The sequence below is a fragment of the Thunnus maccoyii genome, chromosome 17 (assembly GCF_910596095.1).
Source record: "Thunnus maccoyii chromosome 17, fThuMac1.1, whole genome shotgun sequence".
Lineage (NCBI taxonomy): Eukaryota > Metazoa > Chordata > Actinopteri > Scombriformes > Scombridae > Thunnus > Thunnus maccoyii.
Genome location: NC_056549.1, coordinates 2817977 through 2837647, shown reverse-complemented (window position 1 = coordinate 2837647; position 19671 = coordinate 2817977). Strand labels below are relative to the sequence as shown.

The 19671-nt window shown below is 38.4% G+C and overlaps 2 protein-coding genes across 6 annotated transcripts in view; one reads left to right on the top strand and one right to left on the bottom strand.

Annotated features, from left to right (window-relative positions):
- Positions 1–404: 404 nt before the first annotated feature.
- On the bottom strand, positions 405–4736 carry LOC121881930 (hatching enzyme 1.2-like). Of its 5 annotated transcripts, none has more exons than XM_042389778.1 (12): positions 4489–4735; positions 4365–4412; positions 4227–4289; positions 4065–4112; positions 3936–3977; positions 3802–3848; positions 2911–2980; positions 2710–2824; positions 1899–2071; positions 910–991; positions 664–785; positions 405–496 (listed from the first exon to the last, which is right to left on the bottom strand). In XM_042389778.1, exons 1-12 carry the CDS (start codon positions 4523–4525, stop codon positions 474–476), a joined length of 870 nt encoding a protein of 289 aa, XP_042245712.1. In that variant the 5' UTR covers positions 4526–4735; the 3' UTR covers positions 405–473. The 5 variants fall into 5 exon arrangements, with proteins under 5 accessions (XP_042245712.1, XP_042245711.1, XP_042245714.1 ...); XM_042389777.1 differs by having other exon boundaries at positions 3936–3992; positions 4489–4733; XM_042389780.1 differs by lacking the exon at positions 4227–4289 and having other exon boundaries at positions 4489–4736.
- A 1213-nt stretch (positions 4737–5949) lies between these two features.
- igf2r (insulin-like growth factor 2 receptor) overlaps positions 5950–19671 on the top strand; it is a 53589-nt gene continuing 39867 nt past the window's right edge. The window contains exons 1-3 of the mRNA XM_042389635.1: positions 5950–6219; positions 9077–9216; positions 16827–16945. Coding sequence (XP_042245569.1) covers positions 6086–6219; positions 9077–9216; positions 16827–16945 — 393 coding nt within the window. The 5' untranslated portion in view covers positions 5950–6085. The remainder of the gene's footprint in view (positions 6220–9076; positions 9217–16826; positions 16946–19671) is intronic.

Below are 19671 nucleotides of genomic sequence, written 5' to 3'. Positions count from 1 at the left end.
ATGCACGATATTGTTTTTTTTGCCGATATGCCGATATTTCCAACTCATTGTGGCTGATTGCCGATATATGCACGTATTTTTTTTCCAGCTGGCTGAGGAGACTATTATGCACGCAAGCATAGATTGTACTAAGTATGATCAATAAACATATTTCATTTTAGAGCTTTTATCGGCCGAAACCGATGACGTGCCGATAATATCGTGCCTCCCTAATCAATACAGTTGTTACATATGTGAACCAAATATCATGGAAATTCATCCAATAGCTGAGAGGATATTTCACTGAGGTAAAGTCAGCAGAGTTCATCCTATCAAATAGTTAAGTTGAGATATTTCAGAAGGCTGACATCGCCCTCATGACTAAAAAAAAAAAAAAAAAAAAAAAAAAAAACACACCAAGAACCGATTTTGACAATTTTATTAAAACTGAAGAATGCTGGTTAACAGAACATCAAAGCTCCAGTCTTCAGAGCTCACAGTGATTTCATCCGTTCATCTGGAAGAAGAAATGTGTTTTATTATTACTGGCTCACTTTCTGTTTGTTTGAATTGACTTTCTGCTGGACTCTTTGCATATTTACAGAGTTTTAAATATACATGTGTATCGTTGGTGGATTATGTTTGTTCAGACAGACTTATACAGACTAGTTTAAAGTTTGTTACCACAGTGGTAGAGTTTGTTCAGTCTCTGTATATCCAGCACGCTGAGGTGAGTCCTCTGACCCATCTGCTCTCCTGTCTGCTTGGGCAACAGAGTCGGACTTCCATCTTTACTAAAGAAATATCTGCAACAAAAGAACAATATGTTTTAATGTAGAAAACTAGCTAACATCAGCTCCTGGAGCATCTTTAACTGGCGCCATCGGAGCTGTTAAACTAAACAAAGACATAAAAGAATCAAGGACTTACTGCCCATAGTGCATTATGGAGTTGAGGTCATACGGCAGGTTCAGAGTGTTCCCGCCTTTCATCTTGAAGTTCTTTTTATTCCCTTGAACAACACATACATTGATGATTTGCCCAGTCTTAGATAACCACATCTAACATTTTTTAAAAAGACAGCTGTTTCCACATGTTTCATACTATTAGCAAGAAATCTGGTGAGTGGGCCGGTAACCTTCTTTTTATCTTGTTTCATCACTTGTTTGTTTTATCTAGATGAAGCTCAATCACTTTATTATGTTTTGTTTCCTTTTGTTTAAACTTTTAATCTACATTTTAACACTTCTAAAAGTATCTCTGTGATGATAATGATCTGACAGAATCAGAAACTTAATGCTTCAGTTCCTGTTTCTCCTCTAAGTGTTTTTCTTCTCGTTCCCTTCAGCTGGATGTCGTTCTCTTCTCTCTGTGCAGGATGATGTATGCGCACAGTTTGTTTTCACTTTCATCTGCTGATGATCACAAATAGTTTGAAGCCAATTGTGGTCTAGTGTGCAATTTATACACAAGTGTGATGTGGAAACTTGAAGCCTCCAGAGCATAAACACTGAAAATAAACTTTTACGGTGAAGTAGGAGACATCTGGTGTCCAGCACTTTGAAAGTAGTGAGATTGTGGACTACATGACGTTAGCTCAAAATGATTGGTCAACTGAAAAATAATGTACCAACAATTCACTGTCCTGAATTCCTTTGCTGTTTTATTTGTCCTCTATGATAATAAATTCAATATGTTTGGGTTTTAGACTCTTGAAGAGGTCACCCTGGACCAAAAATGATTAATCAAGAAAATAAGATGAATTAATAAAAATAATCCTTAATTGCAACCCTCTTTCTTTTGCACTCAAATAGCCTACAAAGAGATTAATGCAGCTTTATGTATATTGTACGTCAACTATTTGGACACAGCTGGTGTTTTGCAAACAGGAAACGAGCGTCAGCTGTGTGTGTGTTCACCTGGTGTGATACTGGTCCACTGCACAGTGATGTACTGGTCCCGGTCCTTGCGTGTGTGTTCGTGATGCAGCCCCAGTGAGTGGATGATCTCATGGCAGAGGTTCCCAACGCTACACGACCGGCCGTAATACAGCGGCTGGGCTCCTCCTCGACAGCCGACGAAGGACGCACAGCTACAGAAACAAAACAAGCACTTCCTGTAAACCAGTTGAATCCCTGTGCAACTTAAAAGGAATCTGTTCAGCCAAATTACAAAAACATATTTTCTCACTTACAATAGTAATTTATAGCCATGCAGAATAGTTTTTGATTTTATTTGCTCAGGTTTTGAGATATCCGTCTCAGCAACATCTCTAAACTCTACATAGATAAAGACTGTCAACAGTTTTCAGTGGGAACTACTTTCCCCTGAAGAAATAGTCCCCATTTACACCTGTTATCTTCAAATCTGGATTCAATAAAGATGCAATAAAATACATTTTTGTTCACACTTATGGTCCCTATGAAAACTGTTTCCAGTTCAGTTTATGGGTTATTATGGGAGGAATAAAGGGACCCTGCTTTAGTTGTTGATTTTAATAAAAAGGTAGTTTGTCAGTGCTGTAAGAACCACCAACAAGTTTCTTTATGATATTGGAACAACCTGGTTTCAGACCTTTAAATCACAGCTCACACACACCAGTTCTCTCAGTGATTCAAATAATAAAGTGAGAACAAAACTCACAAAACCACACAGAGAGAGAAAAGAGAGAGAGAAGATAAGCTTCTTCGTACTTTGTTGTGGTGACCTTTAAACAGAAACGCATCTCACCCTCTGCTGTTCAGGAATTTCAGGTAGTTCAGCTCTGTGGTTCGTTTTTGGAAGCGAACACATGTGAAATCTGATATCATCTTGAAGGCGGCGAGGATGTTTGACTCTCGATCAGCTGTAAGGGTGGAAACATAGAAGCCGTTTTGTCATTTTCGCTCTGGTGGTCTTACATCAGAGCTGCTTAGAACCACAACCACCCACCCAGTTCATAACTAATGGTGTACGGTACGATGGCGTCCGCCCACAGGGTCTCCACAGCGTTCCTGTCCTCCTGTAACACAGCCATGTGTTTAAGATTATTACCAACAGCTGAACAAAAACTGTTTCAACACTTCATGCCATTTTTAGTCGTAACATTTGAAAAGTTTCCTGCCAAAATTCAGGTAGCATTAAATTATACAGTATATATTTAAACTGTTGATGAGCTTTCATATTTTTGTCTTAAACCAACAGTCAGGAGCCCAAATGAACATTAAAGCTGTTTTTCTTGCTGTAATCATTCCTCCTGTTCATACTGACCATTAGAAGATCCCTTCATAATGACCTTACAATGGAAGTGATGGAGGACAAAATCCACAGTCCTCCTTCTGTGCAAAAATGAAGCTAATATGAAGCTTCAACTGTCCAAATGAGTCAAATCAAGTAGATATCTTTCAACGTTACAGTCTTTTTAGTGCCAAAGTCCCTCTTTTTGTTACTATACTTCCACCTGCAGCTCAACAGGGAAACACTGTCCGAGGAAACACAAAGAGGGAATTTGATGCTAAAAAGACTGTAAATGTGTCAGATATCCACTTGATATGACTAACTCAGACTGCTGAAGCTGAATAGAAGCTTCACACAGACTTTTAAATGACTGTGTGGACACACTGTGGATTTTGGCCTCCATCACTTCCATTGAAAGCACATTTGAAGGATGTTTTAATATCCAGTATGAACAGGAGGAATGATTACAGCGAGGAAAACCTCTGTCACTGTTCATATGGACACCTGACTGCTAGTTTAAGACTCACTTTTCCTACAATTCCCAGGTGACACTACATCTTTCATGCAGCCATCTGGAAAAAATAGTTTTAAAGTTCTTCATCTTACCGGTATCAAAATATCTCCCTCTTGGACAACCAAGTCTTCATGAAGCTCTATGACAGTTTAAGTGTAAGTTTAACAACAAGGTCACTGAAGTTTGTGTAAAATTCCACATATATATAATATACTTAAAAGTTTACCTTCTAAGGTTTCTGCACTGGCTTGCTGTAGCGGATCAATGACTGAAATAACAACACCTACAGGAATCTGACAATTTAATCATATTATTTCAAACAAAAAAAGTCTTAAAAAGTCCAGTGAGCACCAACCTGAGGCAGGACTCGTCACATTCCTGGTGTCATTTAAGGGGAGTCTGCCTGCAGAAAGAAAGATGCCCAAATTATACCAAGTTTTGTCACTTTTATTTTGACTTTTATGGAAAATATTTATGATTTATAAAATATCAGCACAAGACAATAATATATATCTACCTTCTAAATGGTCTTTCATGGTTGGCTGTTGCACATCAGGCACTGAAGTGATAGTAACATTACCTATAGAAGAAATTCTTTATATTGTATGTAAAAAGTGCAAGTGGTCGCAAAGTTTCTAATCCAGTGAGCACCAACCTGGAGCACTAGTAGCATCATGGGCTGCGTTTATGGGGACGCCACCAACTAGATAAAAAAGAAACCAGCTAATAATCATCCTTATTTAGCAGAACATGTGCAGTCTCAGTGCTTCAGTCTGTACCTGTCGACACGCAGACGAAGAGCAGCAGAAGCCACATGTTGCTTCACCAACGACTGCAGTGCAGCAAAACTTCAAAAAAAAAAAAGAAAAGAAAGAACCTCAGCAGATCTGATAACTGATTAACCATCAACCAGGAAACTCAGCAGATCTGATAACTGATTAACCATCAACCAGGAAACTCAGCAGATCTGATAACTGATGAACCATCAACCAGGAAACTCAGCAGATCTGATAACTGATGAACCATCAACCAGGAAACTCAGCAGGTGTGATCACTCACCCTGATGAGACCTTCTTGCTCCAGTCTGAACAGTAGAGGGCAGTATACTCTTTCACTTAAACACGCTGTAGTACAAAAATCAACCGTAATTTATCCTTGTTTATATAAATTATGTACAGTACATTACCACTTCCTTTCCCAGATTAAACTCCATGATTAAAGGCAGGTACATTAGTATAAGAGTAGTTTAAAACAATATTTAAAGCATTTTTAACACCATTTTCATTAATTTTAGGTGTATCATAACTTTTTTGGAATACTCCTTTAGTGACATTTTGGTATGTATAGACATTTTGAGAAAGAATGAGCACCGAATGTTTGATGCTCTCTGGATTGGTGGCCTTTGAGCAAGGCACAGATGCTTTTCTGTTGAGGAGAAGCTTCTTCAATTCACTACAACTTTATTTATCCCTCCAATCGTAGTTGTATGCAGCAGAAATGGACAGAAGAAGAAATAAACCAGAGGATCTGCGTTCAAATTTCAAAATTTTGTTATTACAATCAGGTAAATCAAAAATGATTTCTAAATGAGGTGCCCTTCCATTGTTTAAGTAACATTTGTTGTACTGTATCTACGCAGTGTGCCATTGTTTTGTTATTATTATATTGTATGCGTTTGTGTTTCATATTATGTGATAATGGTCTCGAGTCAAAAATAAATGAATGAATAGAAACAACACAAAGCTTAAAACAATTATAAGTAAGTAAAGTTTATTAATAAAGCACCTTTAACAGACACCAGTCATGTGACTAGTCCTGCCTCAGGTTGATGCTCACTGGACCTTTTAAGACTTTTTTTGTTTAAAATAATATGATTAAATTGTCCGATTCCTGTAGTTCAGTCATTGTTCAAGCCAGTGTAGAAAACTTAGAAGGTAAACTTTTAAGTATATTATATGTGTTGAATTTGCAAAAAAAACCCCAAAAAACCATTTTATTTACACAAAGTACAGTGAGAGGGAGACATTTTGATACCGGTAAGATGGAGAACTTTATTTTTAACCAGATGGCTGCAAGTACTTACTTTCCACAACGGAATGACTCTAATGTAAGATTTACTACAAAATAAAAATAAAAATCTACTTTGAGACATTTTCAACGTTAAAAAAAACAACCTTCCAAGCTGCTTATCACAGAAATAGCAAGTTTTCCCACGGCCTTTGAAAGCAGCGTTAGCTCCCCATCACGGGTGTCATGTGACGTCCTGTCATGTGACGTCCTGTCATGTGGTGCAGTCACTTCCTACTGACTGGGTCCGGAGCAGACAGGCTCTGCTGTATCATGTCGGGTTAGTTTCGGCTGCGCAGACAGTAAAACATGTTGTTTGTGCGCTCAGGCCGCCGCTGCTCGTCTCTGGAGCTGCTGCTGTGGTTCGGGGCGTGTTGGGGATGTTTGTTGGTCCGGTCCGGAGCGGAGGAGGACGGCAGCCAGCGGTACCAGGACCTCTGCAGGTACCAATACACAACACAAAACCCTTCAAACTGCATTTCATTCTCCTCTGTACACACTCAGTACAGCTAAATTTAGCTTTTAACGGTGTCCGTTGGAGGTCTGCTGTTAACATGTCGTTACTCAGCTCTTTGTTTCTGTCACTAAAACCAACTTTCAGATTCGGTTTGTTCTGAAATGTGAAAGCTAGCTAACGTTATATATATATATCGACGAAAGCAGCTGTTTTGTCTCAAAAGAATTGATAAGTTTCGATTAGCTCGCTACTTTCTGAATTAAATGAGCGTCCAAACTGTTTTCAGCAGTCTGGATCCAAAACAGTTAAGTTTTTTTGTTTTTATGAAGCTGAAGCGGCGCTCAGCTGACTGTTAATGACATGTTTATGTAAAGGACAGTCACGGAAAGTACGTTTACTCACCTACTGTACTTACCCACAGTTCTGAGGTACTTGTACTTTATTTCAGAGGGAAATATTGTACTTTCTACTCCACTACATTTATTTGACAGCTTTAGTTACTTTTCAGATGAAGATTTGACACAATGGATAATATAACAAGCTTTTAAAATACAACATGTTAACATTGTTAAAGATGAAACCAGTGGTTTCCAACCTTTTTACAAAAAGCAGTGTGTAGTCGGGGTCACATTTCACATGTCTATGAGTTGTTAACAGCTCCACCAAATAGTGATTTTTCCCTCTAAACTTCTCACATGCTTTCAATTCAATAAATGTTCAAATTTGTGTATCAGAACTTTGTTTTTTCTTCTTTCCTCTCCCATTAATCATCTCACCACCCCTCAGATTTATCTGCTGACCCTTTGGAGGGGCCCGACCCCTAGGTTGGGAACCACTGGACTAAACTAGCTAACTGTATATAAAGTAGTGTAAACTAGCTCCACCTCCAGCAGCTACAACAGTAACATGCTGCTCTAACACTGATGCTTCACTATTAATAATCTAATGATGTCATATATAATAATATATCAGTCAGAGGGACCAAACCACTACTTTTACTGCAACACTTTAACTACATCAAGCTCATAATACTTATGTACTTTTACTGCAATACTTTAACTACATCAAGCTCATAATACTTATGTACTTTTACTGCAATACTTTAACTACATCAAGCTCATAATACTTATGTACTTTTACTGCAATACTTTAACTACATCAAGCTCATAATACTTATGTACTTTTACTGCAATACTTTAACTACATCAAGCTCATAATACTTATGTACTTTTACTGTAGTAGGGTTTTTCATGCAGGACTTTTACTTGTAATGGAGTATTTTTACATTGCTGTATCAGTACTTTTACTGAAGTAAAGGTTCTGAATACTTCTTCCTGTCAGTTTCTCTCATTAAAGCAACAATATGTGTATCAGTCAACAGAATGACTGCAGAACGTTAAATACAGTGTTGTGCTCCTTTTTTAATGGAGCACTTTGCAGGCAGCTGTTGTTTAAATATTGACACAGTGATATGGCAGCAAATGATAACCAGTTCAACTCAACCTGCACCAGCAGCTTGTTTTCATGGAAGCAGTTGCTCAGCTAGTTTCTCAAAGGATCAGTTCACAATTTTTCAATTCTTTAAAGAAGTCAGTAAGTAAAGTTTATTTAGTGAAGCACAGCAGGAGGCGAGACAAAGGCCGGTTTAAAGAAATGAGTCTTGAGCTGTTTTTTTTAAAGGCGTCAACAGAGGCTGCAGATTGTCTATAAGAAGAGAGTTCCACAGTGTTGGAGTCAAAGATCACCTTTTGGTTTTCATTCAAGAGCGATGGTCAACCAGTAAGCACCTGCTGGTGATGTCAGGATGGAGCAGGTCACATGTACACAGCTGCCTGTCTGTGCAGAACCTTAAAATGAATCCTGAACTTGATGGGAAGCCACATGTAAAGATGGGTGTGATGTGATTTGTAGATGGTCCAGAGACGACAGGCTGAGGCAGGTGAACAGCAGCAGTCGGGATGAAATAAAAGCCTGAATGATCGTCTTTAACTCAGGTTGTGATACTACAGACCTGAGTTCAGCAGTGTTTCTTAAATGGAAGAAACATGTGCGGATGAACCATTTGATATATTGATTGAAATGTATCGCCTGATCAAAAATAAGAGATTTCTAAAATTAGACCGTACAGCTGAAGAGCCACAAGAAAATAATTAATGAGCAAAAAAGCAACTTTAATTAATTTTACTAGAAATATTCAAATGTAGAGAATTCTTGAGGGTGACTGTTGTAGCGCTGAAACGCTAAATCAATGAATCAATCAGCTGTTTAATAGCTAACAACTTTAAGAATCGATTCATCATTTAAGTCGTTTATTAAGCAAAGAAGACTTTTATCTGTTTTATCTCACTGTAGATTAAAAGCTGCAACTAACGTTATTTTCATTATTGATCGTTAATCGATTAGTTGTTTGGTCCATAAAATGTCAGAAAATGATGAAACATGTCGATCAGTGTTTCCAAGACGACGTCCTCAAATGTCCTCAACACAAAGATATTCAGTTTATTATCATAGAGACTAAAGAAACTAGAAAATATTCACATTTAAGAAGCTGAAATCAGAGAATTTGGACTTTTTTTCTTAAGAAATGACTCAAAATGATTCATTGATTATCAAAATTGTTGGTGATTAATTGACTAGTCGGCAACTAATTGATTAATCGACTAGATGTGACGGGCATCTTTCACCATCTTCAGACCGAACAATTAATTCATTAGTCAGTAAATAATCAACATAGTCTTTAACTAAACACCGTCGACAGCTCTGTAAACCCACAACTCTTACATTGTTCTGTCTTCTTCTTCTTCTTCTTCTTCTTTAAACTTGTATCACTTCCTGTGTTGCAGTTATAAATGGGAGGCCATAGACCGGGATAATAAAGTGAGCTACACGCTGAAGCTCTGTGATTCTTCACCACCAACCAGCTGTGGCGCCGGCACCGCCGTCTGCGCTCGGGACCTCAACTCTGGCACCTACCAGTCTGTCGGTGAGTACAGTACAGCTCACTCACCAGTGTGCACCAGTGTGTTTCAGTTACAGCTTTTGCAGTTTCATCACGTACATGAATCTCTTATCAGCCAGATGCAGTGTCGGAGTATTTGGTGCAGATAACGGCAGAAAACTGACAAATAAGTTCATTATTTGGGAGATTACTGTGGTAGGAAACAACTCCGCCATCGTCGTTGTACTTTGAACATCGTTCCAGCTGACTGACAACCTTCTGCTGTAAATATGGTTTTGCAGAGTTATCACACTGCCTGCTTTGTCCCATCTGGGAGGAAAACTCTGTACTCTTTTATCTGGCGGAGCTGTTGTAAAGGAGACATCATTTAGCCCAGAATCCGTCCAACCTTTGTGAGTTCCCTCCCTGTGGCACCAACAAGCACCACCGTACTGATCTACAGGAATCCCAGTCACTGGGTTTATGTGTTTGAGGTGCATGAGAGCCGACATACTGTTAATTCTCTTTGACGCTGATGCGTTTTCGTTCCGTGTGTCTCATGACAGCCACACAGCAGAAAATTTCACGGGTCTTTAGTGTCTCTGCAGGAAAAAAAAAAAAGTCAGTCAGTGCGACCTGAAGTTTGTGTTTCTGTTGCCGTGGTGCCGTCGTTAGTTGTCGTGGTCACAGAGGAAATCTCCAGCCGGTCTGTCTCTGTGTGAAACATGAAACAACAAGACTTTTTAAACTAGTTTGACCACTTTGATCACATGTTCTTCTCTCTAAGAATTCATATGTCGGGTGAATAAGAGTGCAAATGATGCACGCATGTGTAGAAATACATTTTTAGTGCTTGTGTCATTTATGATACTTTAATGTTTCCCGTCATGTAACTTAGATTTTTTGGGGTTATTTTTGACATATCTGATATATTATTGTCTCTACAGCTGCAGTGATTTGTTTTTGATAGTTGATCAGTCGTTTCAGTAATTTTTCAAGCAAAAATATGAAAACTTCTCTGGTTTCAGCTTCTTAAATGTGATGATTTGTTTGGTCTTTAACGTAACTGTCAGGTGAAAATCTTAAATTCAGTTCAGCCTTTCACATGACCAAGAGTTAAATGTGCTCTTCATTGTGTGGATGAACTGTTGTGAGATGTTGATCAGTCTGAGCAGGTTGGTTGTTTAACCACACCTGTCATGACTCACCGTCAGCCTTTTTACATTTTGACGTTTGTCCAACTCACAATAGAAGAAAGACAATCAAGCATTAAAGGACGGTGACTCAAAGAGCCAAAATCTCAAATAGCTGATCAGGTACAAGTGTAATGAAGGGTTTTTATCTCTCTAGTGCACCAGTGGAGTCAGCAGATCATACGAGCAGCTGATTCCACCATCACATCCACATATATCAGTATATATACGTTAGTGTGCATCCATGTAGGAAAATACAACCAACAATGTAAAATAAGTGTTGATTATATTTGCAGAAAAGCATCCGTCAGTTTTTATGCTACTTATCACTATTTCACATGATGTTAACTGTGAATGGATTTATGGTAAAGTGTGAGGTTAGTTATTGTCGGTACATCTCTACTTTATGTCAAACACGCAGTAAACTCTGTGGTGTCGCTGAAACGTCTGCTGAGTGTTTGTCTAGATGCTGCTGGAAGTGAAGCGCTGCTGCAAGGATCAGTCTGTCAGATGGTTATCAGGACGTTAGCAGATCTGATCTCTGTGCTGAGGAGGCTGAATCTGCTGCTGCTGCTGCTGCTGTGTGTCAGCAACATCCACGTCTGTCCTGATGCGTCTCAGCTTCGTTGTCTCTGTCGTAGTCTGTCTCAGGTTTGTCGTCTTTCCAGTTCTTTGATGACGGCAAACTTCTCGCTGTAATTCAGCCTTTAAGATCAGGAAAAGACAATCAGTAAACTGTTCAGCTCTGCGCACAAGATGAGACGTATTTTAAAGTTTGTATTGTGAAGTTTGAAAGGCAGATAATCACTTAGTTCCATGTTTAAAAGGATCTGGGATGAAATTCTTAGTGATAAAGCCGACGACATGATCCTGTTCATCTGATGTTGACTTGTATTTGTTGTATTAACGTTATATGTAACTACAGCAGCTTCATTTGAATGTTTCAAACCTGACTGTCAGTGAACAGAGCTCTGATCTCTGCTTCATCACGCCGACATAAAACTGATTCAACTTAATTTATGGCTCTCAGACATTTTAATGTTGGGAAAACTAGTCGAGCTGAACGTGATCAAGAGCACAAACTTGTTTCCCGTCAACTTTACAGAAGTTACTTTGGTGCAAATAAAAAAAATGCAGGTTAATCTTTTCCCAAACTGTTGTCGGTACGAAGGTCAAAAGCTCTTCTGATATTTAGTGAATCTGAGACGACGTCTGCATAAAGCTGCTGTTTTTGTGCAAAAATGACGTGTAGCCACAGCAGGCGTTTCTGCAAACACCTCCGTCCACATTAAAACGCTAAAACGGCCGATTCTCCTCCGACCGGGCGTATACGGAGGACAGACGAGCAAGTCAACCACAGAAAACCAGTGAAGAAGAAACGGTATACTGTCTCCGTTTCCTGACATTTGCAGCTGATTCCAGTTTGAGCAGAGAAAGGTTTAACTCTGACCAAACTGTCAAAGTAGACAATAAAGAGAACAACATGAACGCATCACGCTGTCCGCCATTGTTGTTGTTATTGTGTCTCTTCTTCTTCCTCCAATGAAATTCTAATGAAATGCAGCATCGCTACAAAAGCTGTTTTCCTCGTAAACACTACAGCGCCGAGCCGGCCTTTTTTATATTTACACTCTCTGGAGGCCGCTGTGGAGAAGCTCCGTGTTCAGGGCAGAAAAACAGACGGAGGGACAAAACGTTGATGAATGTAGCCGGTTTAGTGTTCTGAGAGCAGATAGATGAGCTTTGCTTTATTCTTGTGTGGCTTCGGTTTGTCGTCCTGTCGTCTGAATGAACCTCGTTCTGAGCTTCGCTAGCGTGAAGCTGTTGTTTGTTTATTGTTTTCACATCAATCACATTCATTCACATTTAGTCCCCCCCCCCCCCCCCCCCCCCTAACACGCGGCCCCCTGCTGTGTGCGCCCCACAGTTTGAGAACCACTAATTAAAGGCCTAATGTGCTGCTTCCATTATCATTCATTAACAATCATGTGTTGGGTTTATAGTTAATCTCCCTGCTTATTAAAACTGCTGAATTCTTTCACATGTGGTTTTAAAACAGAAGCAGCTCTTTCACACTGGTCAGAGTCGGTGCTTTTATTGCAGAACTTATGTTCCAACCACACATTTAATGCTGTGTCATTCCAGCAGACCACAATCTAAAGGTCACATGTTATAAGACACTGCTTACATCAAACATAAGGCATATGTAACAAAAAAAAAAAAATTACTCACTTAAAGTTTGACACATGATTTTTATGACTATTTGGGGGTATTTCTCAACTCCGGTTGCGTCACTGCCTGTGATTTTGCCTCTGGCCTCTGTGAAGCAGTCAGGCTGCCAGACGGAGTTATTTCAGAGTCTCACAACAACAACTTGTCCTACAGTCCGAGGTCGTCACCTTCCTCTGCTAACAAATTGGCGTTTGGTGACTCTGAGCCAGAATGTCACCTGACTGTGATGTGATGACACACTCAAGAGTGTGACAGAGAGCTGCGAGGCCTGCACTAAAAGGCCCACCGGACTGAAGATCGCACCATCACGTCGTTCACTATGTTTCTGTAATATTTTGTCTTACTGACCTATTTTTTTAGATTTTTATGTATTTCACAAGAGGAAGATCACATGTGGGGAAGTGAAGGAAGCGAGACAGAGCACACAGGAATCAGTGAGGTCAGATGAGTTAGAGTATAATCACACTAGCTGACTGATCACATGACACAGGAACACATCATCCAGCAGAAACGCTCACAAACACAAATAGGCACAAATCTCATCTGACTTCTCATTCAGCAGATTTCTCTGATCGGCTCAAATGATCCGCCCACATTTTAACATTCGTGTCTCTTGTGATTCCCGTGATGACTTTGCACCTTTTTTAGAGGATAAATCTGCTGATATTTTATGTTTTTGTTGTTCGTAAATCCCATGAAAAGATGAACAAAGAGTCAGTTTGTCTTTCTGAAGATGTCGATCTTTAAAAACAGGTTGAAAATATAAAATTTCATTTTTAAAACAGGCCTGAAACTGTCGCTGTAGTTTTCTAGGAAACATCACTGGAACAGGAGGAAATAGTGCATTTGCTGGGGACTATTTTCACCTGTGGATTAATACTAATATTTTGTGCTCTAGTGAGTATTTATGGTAGCATTGACTCAAATAAAACTACAGTCATGTCATCCAGTACAACTCTGTGGCTCGTTGATGTGTTTTTAATAGTTTTCAGACAATAATTAAGCTTTATGGCACAAGAATATAAGTTATATCAGTTTTGGATCCACAAACAATCACTAAAACTGTCTGAAATCTTTTGAGTGACAAATTGAAAAGTTGAAAATCTGTTGAGTTTGTGACATTTGTTGTTTATTTATTCATAAAAATGAGCAGCTGTGGTCAGTTTGGATTATAAATGTATCAAAACAATAACATGAATCTCTTCTTCCCTCCTCGTCTGTTTGCTCGATGTATTATAAGCAGTTATATTGTCACCAAAGTACGACAAATAAAAACAGAACAACTGGGGACTTGTTGAGGTTGAAGTTATGTAAGAGGTGTCAGAATTCAAACAGGCTCAGACTTGAACAGTGAAACAATATAAACACAGTCTCGTCTAGTGTAGCTGTGTTTTTTGGGGTTAGTAGGTCAAACTGTTACACTCCTTTATGATCCAATAGTGATAAGAGTCCTGCTGTATCAGAGGGTGCAGAGGGCAAAACATTTATACAAGAAATTACCATCTGTATTAAGGAGGAATAAAGAACGTTAAAACAAAGCGTTTCATCTAGTGTTTCTCTCTCTTTGTCTGTAGTTGAAGGGTGAATCATCTTTTCCTTGCAGTATAAACAGGTTTATCTGAAGTGAGAGTTTGTTAACTGTTTTTTTTTATTGATTGCAGCCATAAAGATCTCAAGAGGTAGATATCACCTTTACACAAACCTTTGGACATCATCTCCAAAATACACAGAGAGAAATCAAACCTCAGCACTAAAACTCTGTAATCTTCACATTAAATGTCTCCAAAATGACTCAATGAACGAACAGTTACTGAAAATACCAGTGCTGACTCACTCCAGCATGATTACTGGATCCCAGTGAACTCAGCTGTCTGTTTAGGAATTATATTAAAAAAATAATAATTTGATTTATATCCAACCAAAATCTCTGCAGGTCAGAGAATTGGTAAAAGTACACTGGATGTCTTAAGAAAGTAGAAATTTGTAATAAACCAGTTATTTTGTCTGACTGTGGACTTGTGGAAATCAATTTGAAAAGCATTTTAACCCTTTAACATCCTCCCGTTTTATAGAATTATCACCTTTTTGGTACATTGAACTGGAAAAGCTTCTAACAGAAGAACTGTAAGGTCATGATGCCTGTATTAGGCTTCATTTGACATCTTCTAGTTTCTGGAAATGTGTTTGTTTAGCATGCAGCTAAAACACAAACAAAACTACATCAGTTCAAATAAGACTCAAAAAAACTGTTTTTGGTCGTCGTCTATCATGAGTCATATTTGAATAACAATAATTAGGACATGCTTTATGCCACAACTATGCAGAACATCATAAACCTTCTACATCTTGTCCGACCTTATGGGAACACTGGTGTCCCTGAACCTCTCCACTCATCTCCAATTGGTCAAATGTCTTGTTTTGTCCGACCAACAGTATAAAACTCAACGATATTCTGTTTACATAAAGCAGAGAATAGTAGATAATCCTCACAGTTCAGTAGCTGGAACCAGAGAATAAATAAATCAGTTAAAGAATTATTGGATTACAGAAATAGTTGCTTGTTGTTGCTGCAGCTCGCTGGCGTCTCAGTGTGTTACTATTAAGAAACCCGTCTCTATATTTAGTAATGGTGAAAGTCATTGAGTGTTTCCCAACAGCTGACAACACAACTGAAACTTAACTGCAGCATAAACTTTAAAGTCAGTTAAACCAAAAAAACGAAGCAAACGGACACTTCAGAGGTGAAATCAAGCTGCTTTTTTTCCTGAATCCTCTGCAAAATACGGAAAGCTGGGAAATTAATCTCATGTTTTTTTCCAAAAACATGTAGAAAATACAAAATTACAGGTTGTATTTAAGATAAGTTAATATAACTGATCCCATGCAGTGACATTTAAGTGTAGTAGAGATTAGTAACCTCAAAAAAAAATAGCAGAAATGAGCATCAACTGTCGACCCGACACAGCATGTGGTTAATAGAGTCCAGTAGCTGCTGTACAAACTTCTTCCTGTTTAGGTGAAGCTGCAGCTGAATGTTTTTGTTTTCTGGTTGTCAGACCTCCAGGAAGGAGGAAGGAGGGAGAGGAAACTGACTATTCATTTATATAGATTATATATATATATATATATATATAGACATGTATGTGTTGTTGATTGTTGATGCAGCGTTGCAGACGTTTAGCTCCTGAAACAAACGTTCAGACATCAGTGATTCATCGTGTTTCTTGTATCTGACCTGTTGTGAGTTTATTTAACCGTCTGAGTCTTAAATCACATTTCAGAACGTTTCCCACCGCTGTGTGTTCCCTTTTTTTTGTGTGTGTGTGTGAATCCAGATGATAAATGAAGTCTGTTTGCTGACAGCAGAGTCAGGAGGATGTTATGGTTCAGAGTTACGGAGCAGTGGGTCAGTGGAGGTCTGCTGCAGTAACACACAGGGATGAAAAGCCTGAGAAACTTTTCATTTTTTCTTCTTTTTATGTCAATAACAACATGAGACACGACACTACTGTCAGGCGTCATCACCACTTTATCACTGACATGCAGAGTCAGGCACAGAACGTCTCTCTGGAGCTCTGCATGATTTACATCAAAATGATCATGTTCAAGTGAATCATTTTGTCTGTAAAGTCTCAGAAAACAGTCAAAAGTCGCTGTTTTAATTTCTTACAGCCTGTTGTGACGTCTTCAAGTGTCTATTTTTTGTCCGATCAACAATCCAAAATCCAAATATCTTCAGTTTCGTTTCGTTTAGAAACACACAGAAAAGCTTCAATTCTCACTTCTGAGAAGCTTTTAACTCATAAATAATTGACATTTTTGCTTAAAAATGACTAAAACAGTTATTTGAATATCAAAATAGATTACTTTTCTGTTGATCGACAAGTTGATTAATAGACTGATCATTGCAGCTGTAATAGTTCATGTACGGTTGTTTATGAAAAGTAAAGAATAAACAACATAAAGAGTAAAGGTGAGATATTCAAATACATGTATAATAGAAATAATAGTAGAAACGTCAAGTCTTTCCACCCCTTTGTATTGTAATAATTGTAAATCTTTATTTATTTCAGTGTTTTCTTAATGAGTTCTTGTCATTATTTACAACATATTCAACATGACTCAAATCCTGCGTGTCTGTTTAACTCACTAAGGCTTTGAAAAGATATGAAACCACGTTATTTCCCTGTAACTGACTCTGTTTTTCTTTCCTTCTTTGTGAATATACAGGTGAGCTGTCCCTAAAGAGGCTCTCCGGCTCGGTGCTGGACTTCAACACCACAAGAAAATGTCCAGGAAGTGACACCAACATTCAGACCAGCATCAGCTTCCTGTGCGGGAAAACAATGGTGAGACTCAGACACTCAGACACAGCAAACAAGATGTTTTAAACAGATGTTTGAAGCTTATTTTTATTCATTTATTTTATTTTTTTGACCTTTATTTAAACGGGAAAAGTCTCTTTTACAAGAGTGTCCAACAACAGCACAAGTAACAGACATAAAAAATGCATAATAATTTATAATGAAAACATAGAATAAATGACAGAATCATAATGTATGGAACATATCTACAGCCAAACACTTACCTTCAAGTCAAACGTCAGGGTTTCAGCCTGCTATGAACACTTTGTTTGGTTGGTTTCTTTGAACTGAGAGGCTGCATGAACGGCCAGTATAAGATCAATAATAGTCCAGGTGATATGTTCACTTTTTCATAAAAGCATGAAACTGGCCACATTTGTACAGTTTGGGGCCTTGAACATTTTCAGAAATGGAGCCGTCGCAAAAACGCCTCGTGGTGGCCATGGCGACCAATTCACTTTCTGCCATAACCTTATTATATGTATTGGATCATATCTCCATCATTATTGGATCATATCTCCTGAACCAAACATGATAACACAGAAAAAGTGACATCTACCCCCATGTTCTGATGGTCAAGGATTACAATGATACCATGTACAACATCATTAACTGTTCAGGTTAATAGTTAATGGTGAATTCATTGATGCTGTGAGAAGGTTCTTGTCCCATCCAACATCCACTCTGTCGGCCCTTTCAAGTTGATATAAAGTGTGAAGATCTCGCTGGAAAAGTCGTTGAAGGTGATTTCAGCAGGTTTATGACTGCTGACCCCTCTAGTATCTGGACCTGACTGTCTGGGACACTGCTGTTCTCTAGGCAATTTAACAGATCAGTCTTGTTTCCCAAGTGTAGTCCACCATGAAGGGAGAGTGATTGGGGGGGGGGGGGGGCCTGATCTTCGTGTTTTGAGGAAGTTTCCCATCACGGGTCTGACAGGCCATGTTTATAATCACCCAGAGAGTTGTAAATTAAAGACTACATGAAATATGCTTGAAATTTCATCCTGCAGCTTCTCACAGACCATAAACTATTCACCTGAACAGTTAATGATGATGTATATATCATTGTAATCCTTGACCATCAGAACATGGAGGTAGACGTCACCTGTTCTGTGTTATCATGTCTGGTTCAGGTGATGTGGTGCAAAAATACATCATTCGCTTATGGGTGGAAAGCAAAATGGCCACGATGGCGGCAACAAAGTGTTTCACGCTTTTATGAAGAAGTGAACATAATTTTCACACCTGGACTATAAGGAGGTTTTTTTGAACTGTTCCAGTAGAGCCTCAGGATAAACATTCAGACCTGGAAATATGCAGAATGTGTCCCCTTTAATGTGTAAAATTATTGGTGAACTTCCCCTTTAAGCACAAATAAAGCAGATGTTGTACGTGGCAGCAGCAGAATTCTGCTGTTTCATTTCGTTTCATCATTATTTAAATAAGTGAGAAGATGAAGCCTCTGATATGGGAGATGCTGTTCATCTGTGGAAACACACTTTAGTAGTAGGTTCACTTTTTAGTTTATAACAGGAAGATCAATACAATCCAGGAGTGTTTTGGCCAGTGAAAGATGTCATGAGATGTTTATTACATGTGATTTCTGACACTCTGAACACGTCAGAAAGGTGCAAAATAATAAACTTCACTCACCAACTTCACCAAAACAGTATTCTCTGCATTGACATGCAAAAGAGATATGGTGGAAAACAAAGGTGGCAGAGCAAAATTACCTATCCCAGCTGCAAAATGTACTGATTGTGCGGATTGCAAAAAAATGCAAAACATAACAAGATTTATGAAAGGTGGATGCTCTGTGAACATGAAGTTCCACTTTGATCATGCTCATAAACTGTTGCGCAACATCGAGGAAACGTTTTGTGCTTCGCTGTATTTTAATCAGCTTATTTGTTCGTTATGACTTGCAAAAAAAAAAAAAAAAAAAAAATGGAACTGAAACAGATAATTTTATTAGAGTGAAAACCTTCCTCTGAACCCTGGAAGGACTGCAGCAGCAGCAGCAGCTGTCTGTCAGCTGCAGTGGAAGGAAGTGAATCTGTAAGTGGAAATAATGTAGAACAAAAAAACAACCTTCTGCTCTGTTTCTGCTCACTGGAGTCAATAAGCTTGTCTCTGTGGTTTTCGGGGGCGACATGACATTCATGTGTGTCATTTCCTGTCATATTGCACAGAAGATCATCATCATCATCATCACTAAGTGTCAGTTTTTAAAGTCTGAAGTGAAGAAATGAAACTTGATGTAAAGAAGAATAACACATGAAGTTATGAGAGTAAAAAAAAATCTAAATAATATCTGATTTATAATAAAGAAATGGTAATATTGTCACTCTTAAAAAGACACTGGAGCCATATTGACAAACAAATAAACATAAACTTTAGTATGTTGATGTTATTTAAGGCTCCGACTAACGATTATTTCATTATCAATTAATCTCCAGATTATTGTCCACGCTGACGTCTTCAAACATCTGACCAGCAGACCAAAATATTTAATTTACAACTATATGAAACACAGAAAAGGTTTTTAATTAATCATCAGTATCTAACTTTAATCCTCTGACTGTTAAAAGCTTATCAAGGAGCTCAAACTTAAAAGCTGCATTTTCATTTCTTTACGGAAAAATCAGTAAACAAAGAAAGAAAAATGAACATTGTGACTAAAAACAGAGAAAGTTCCCGGTTTGACTC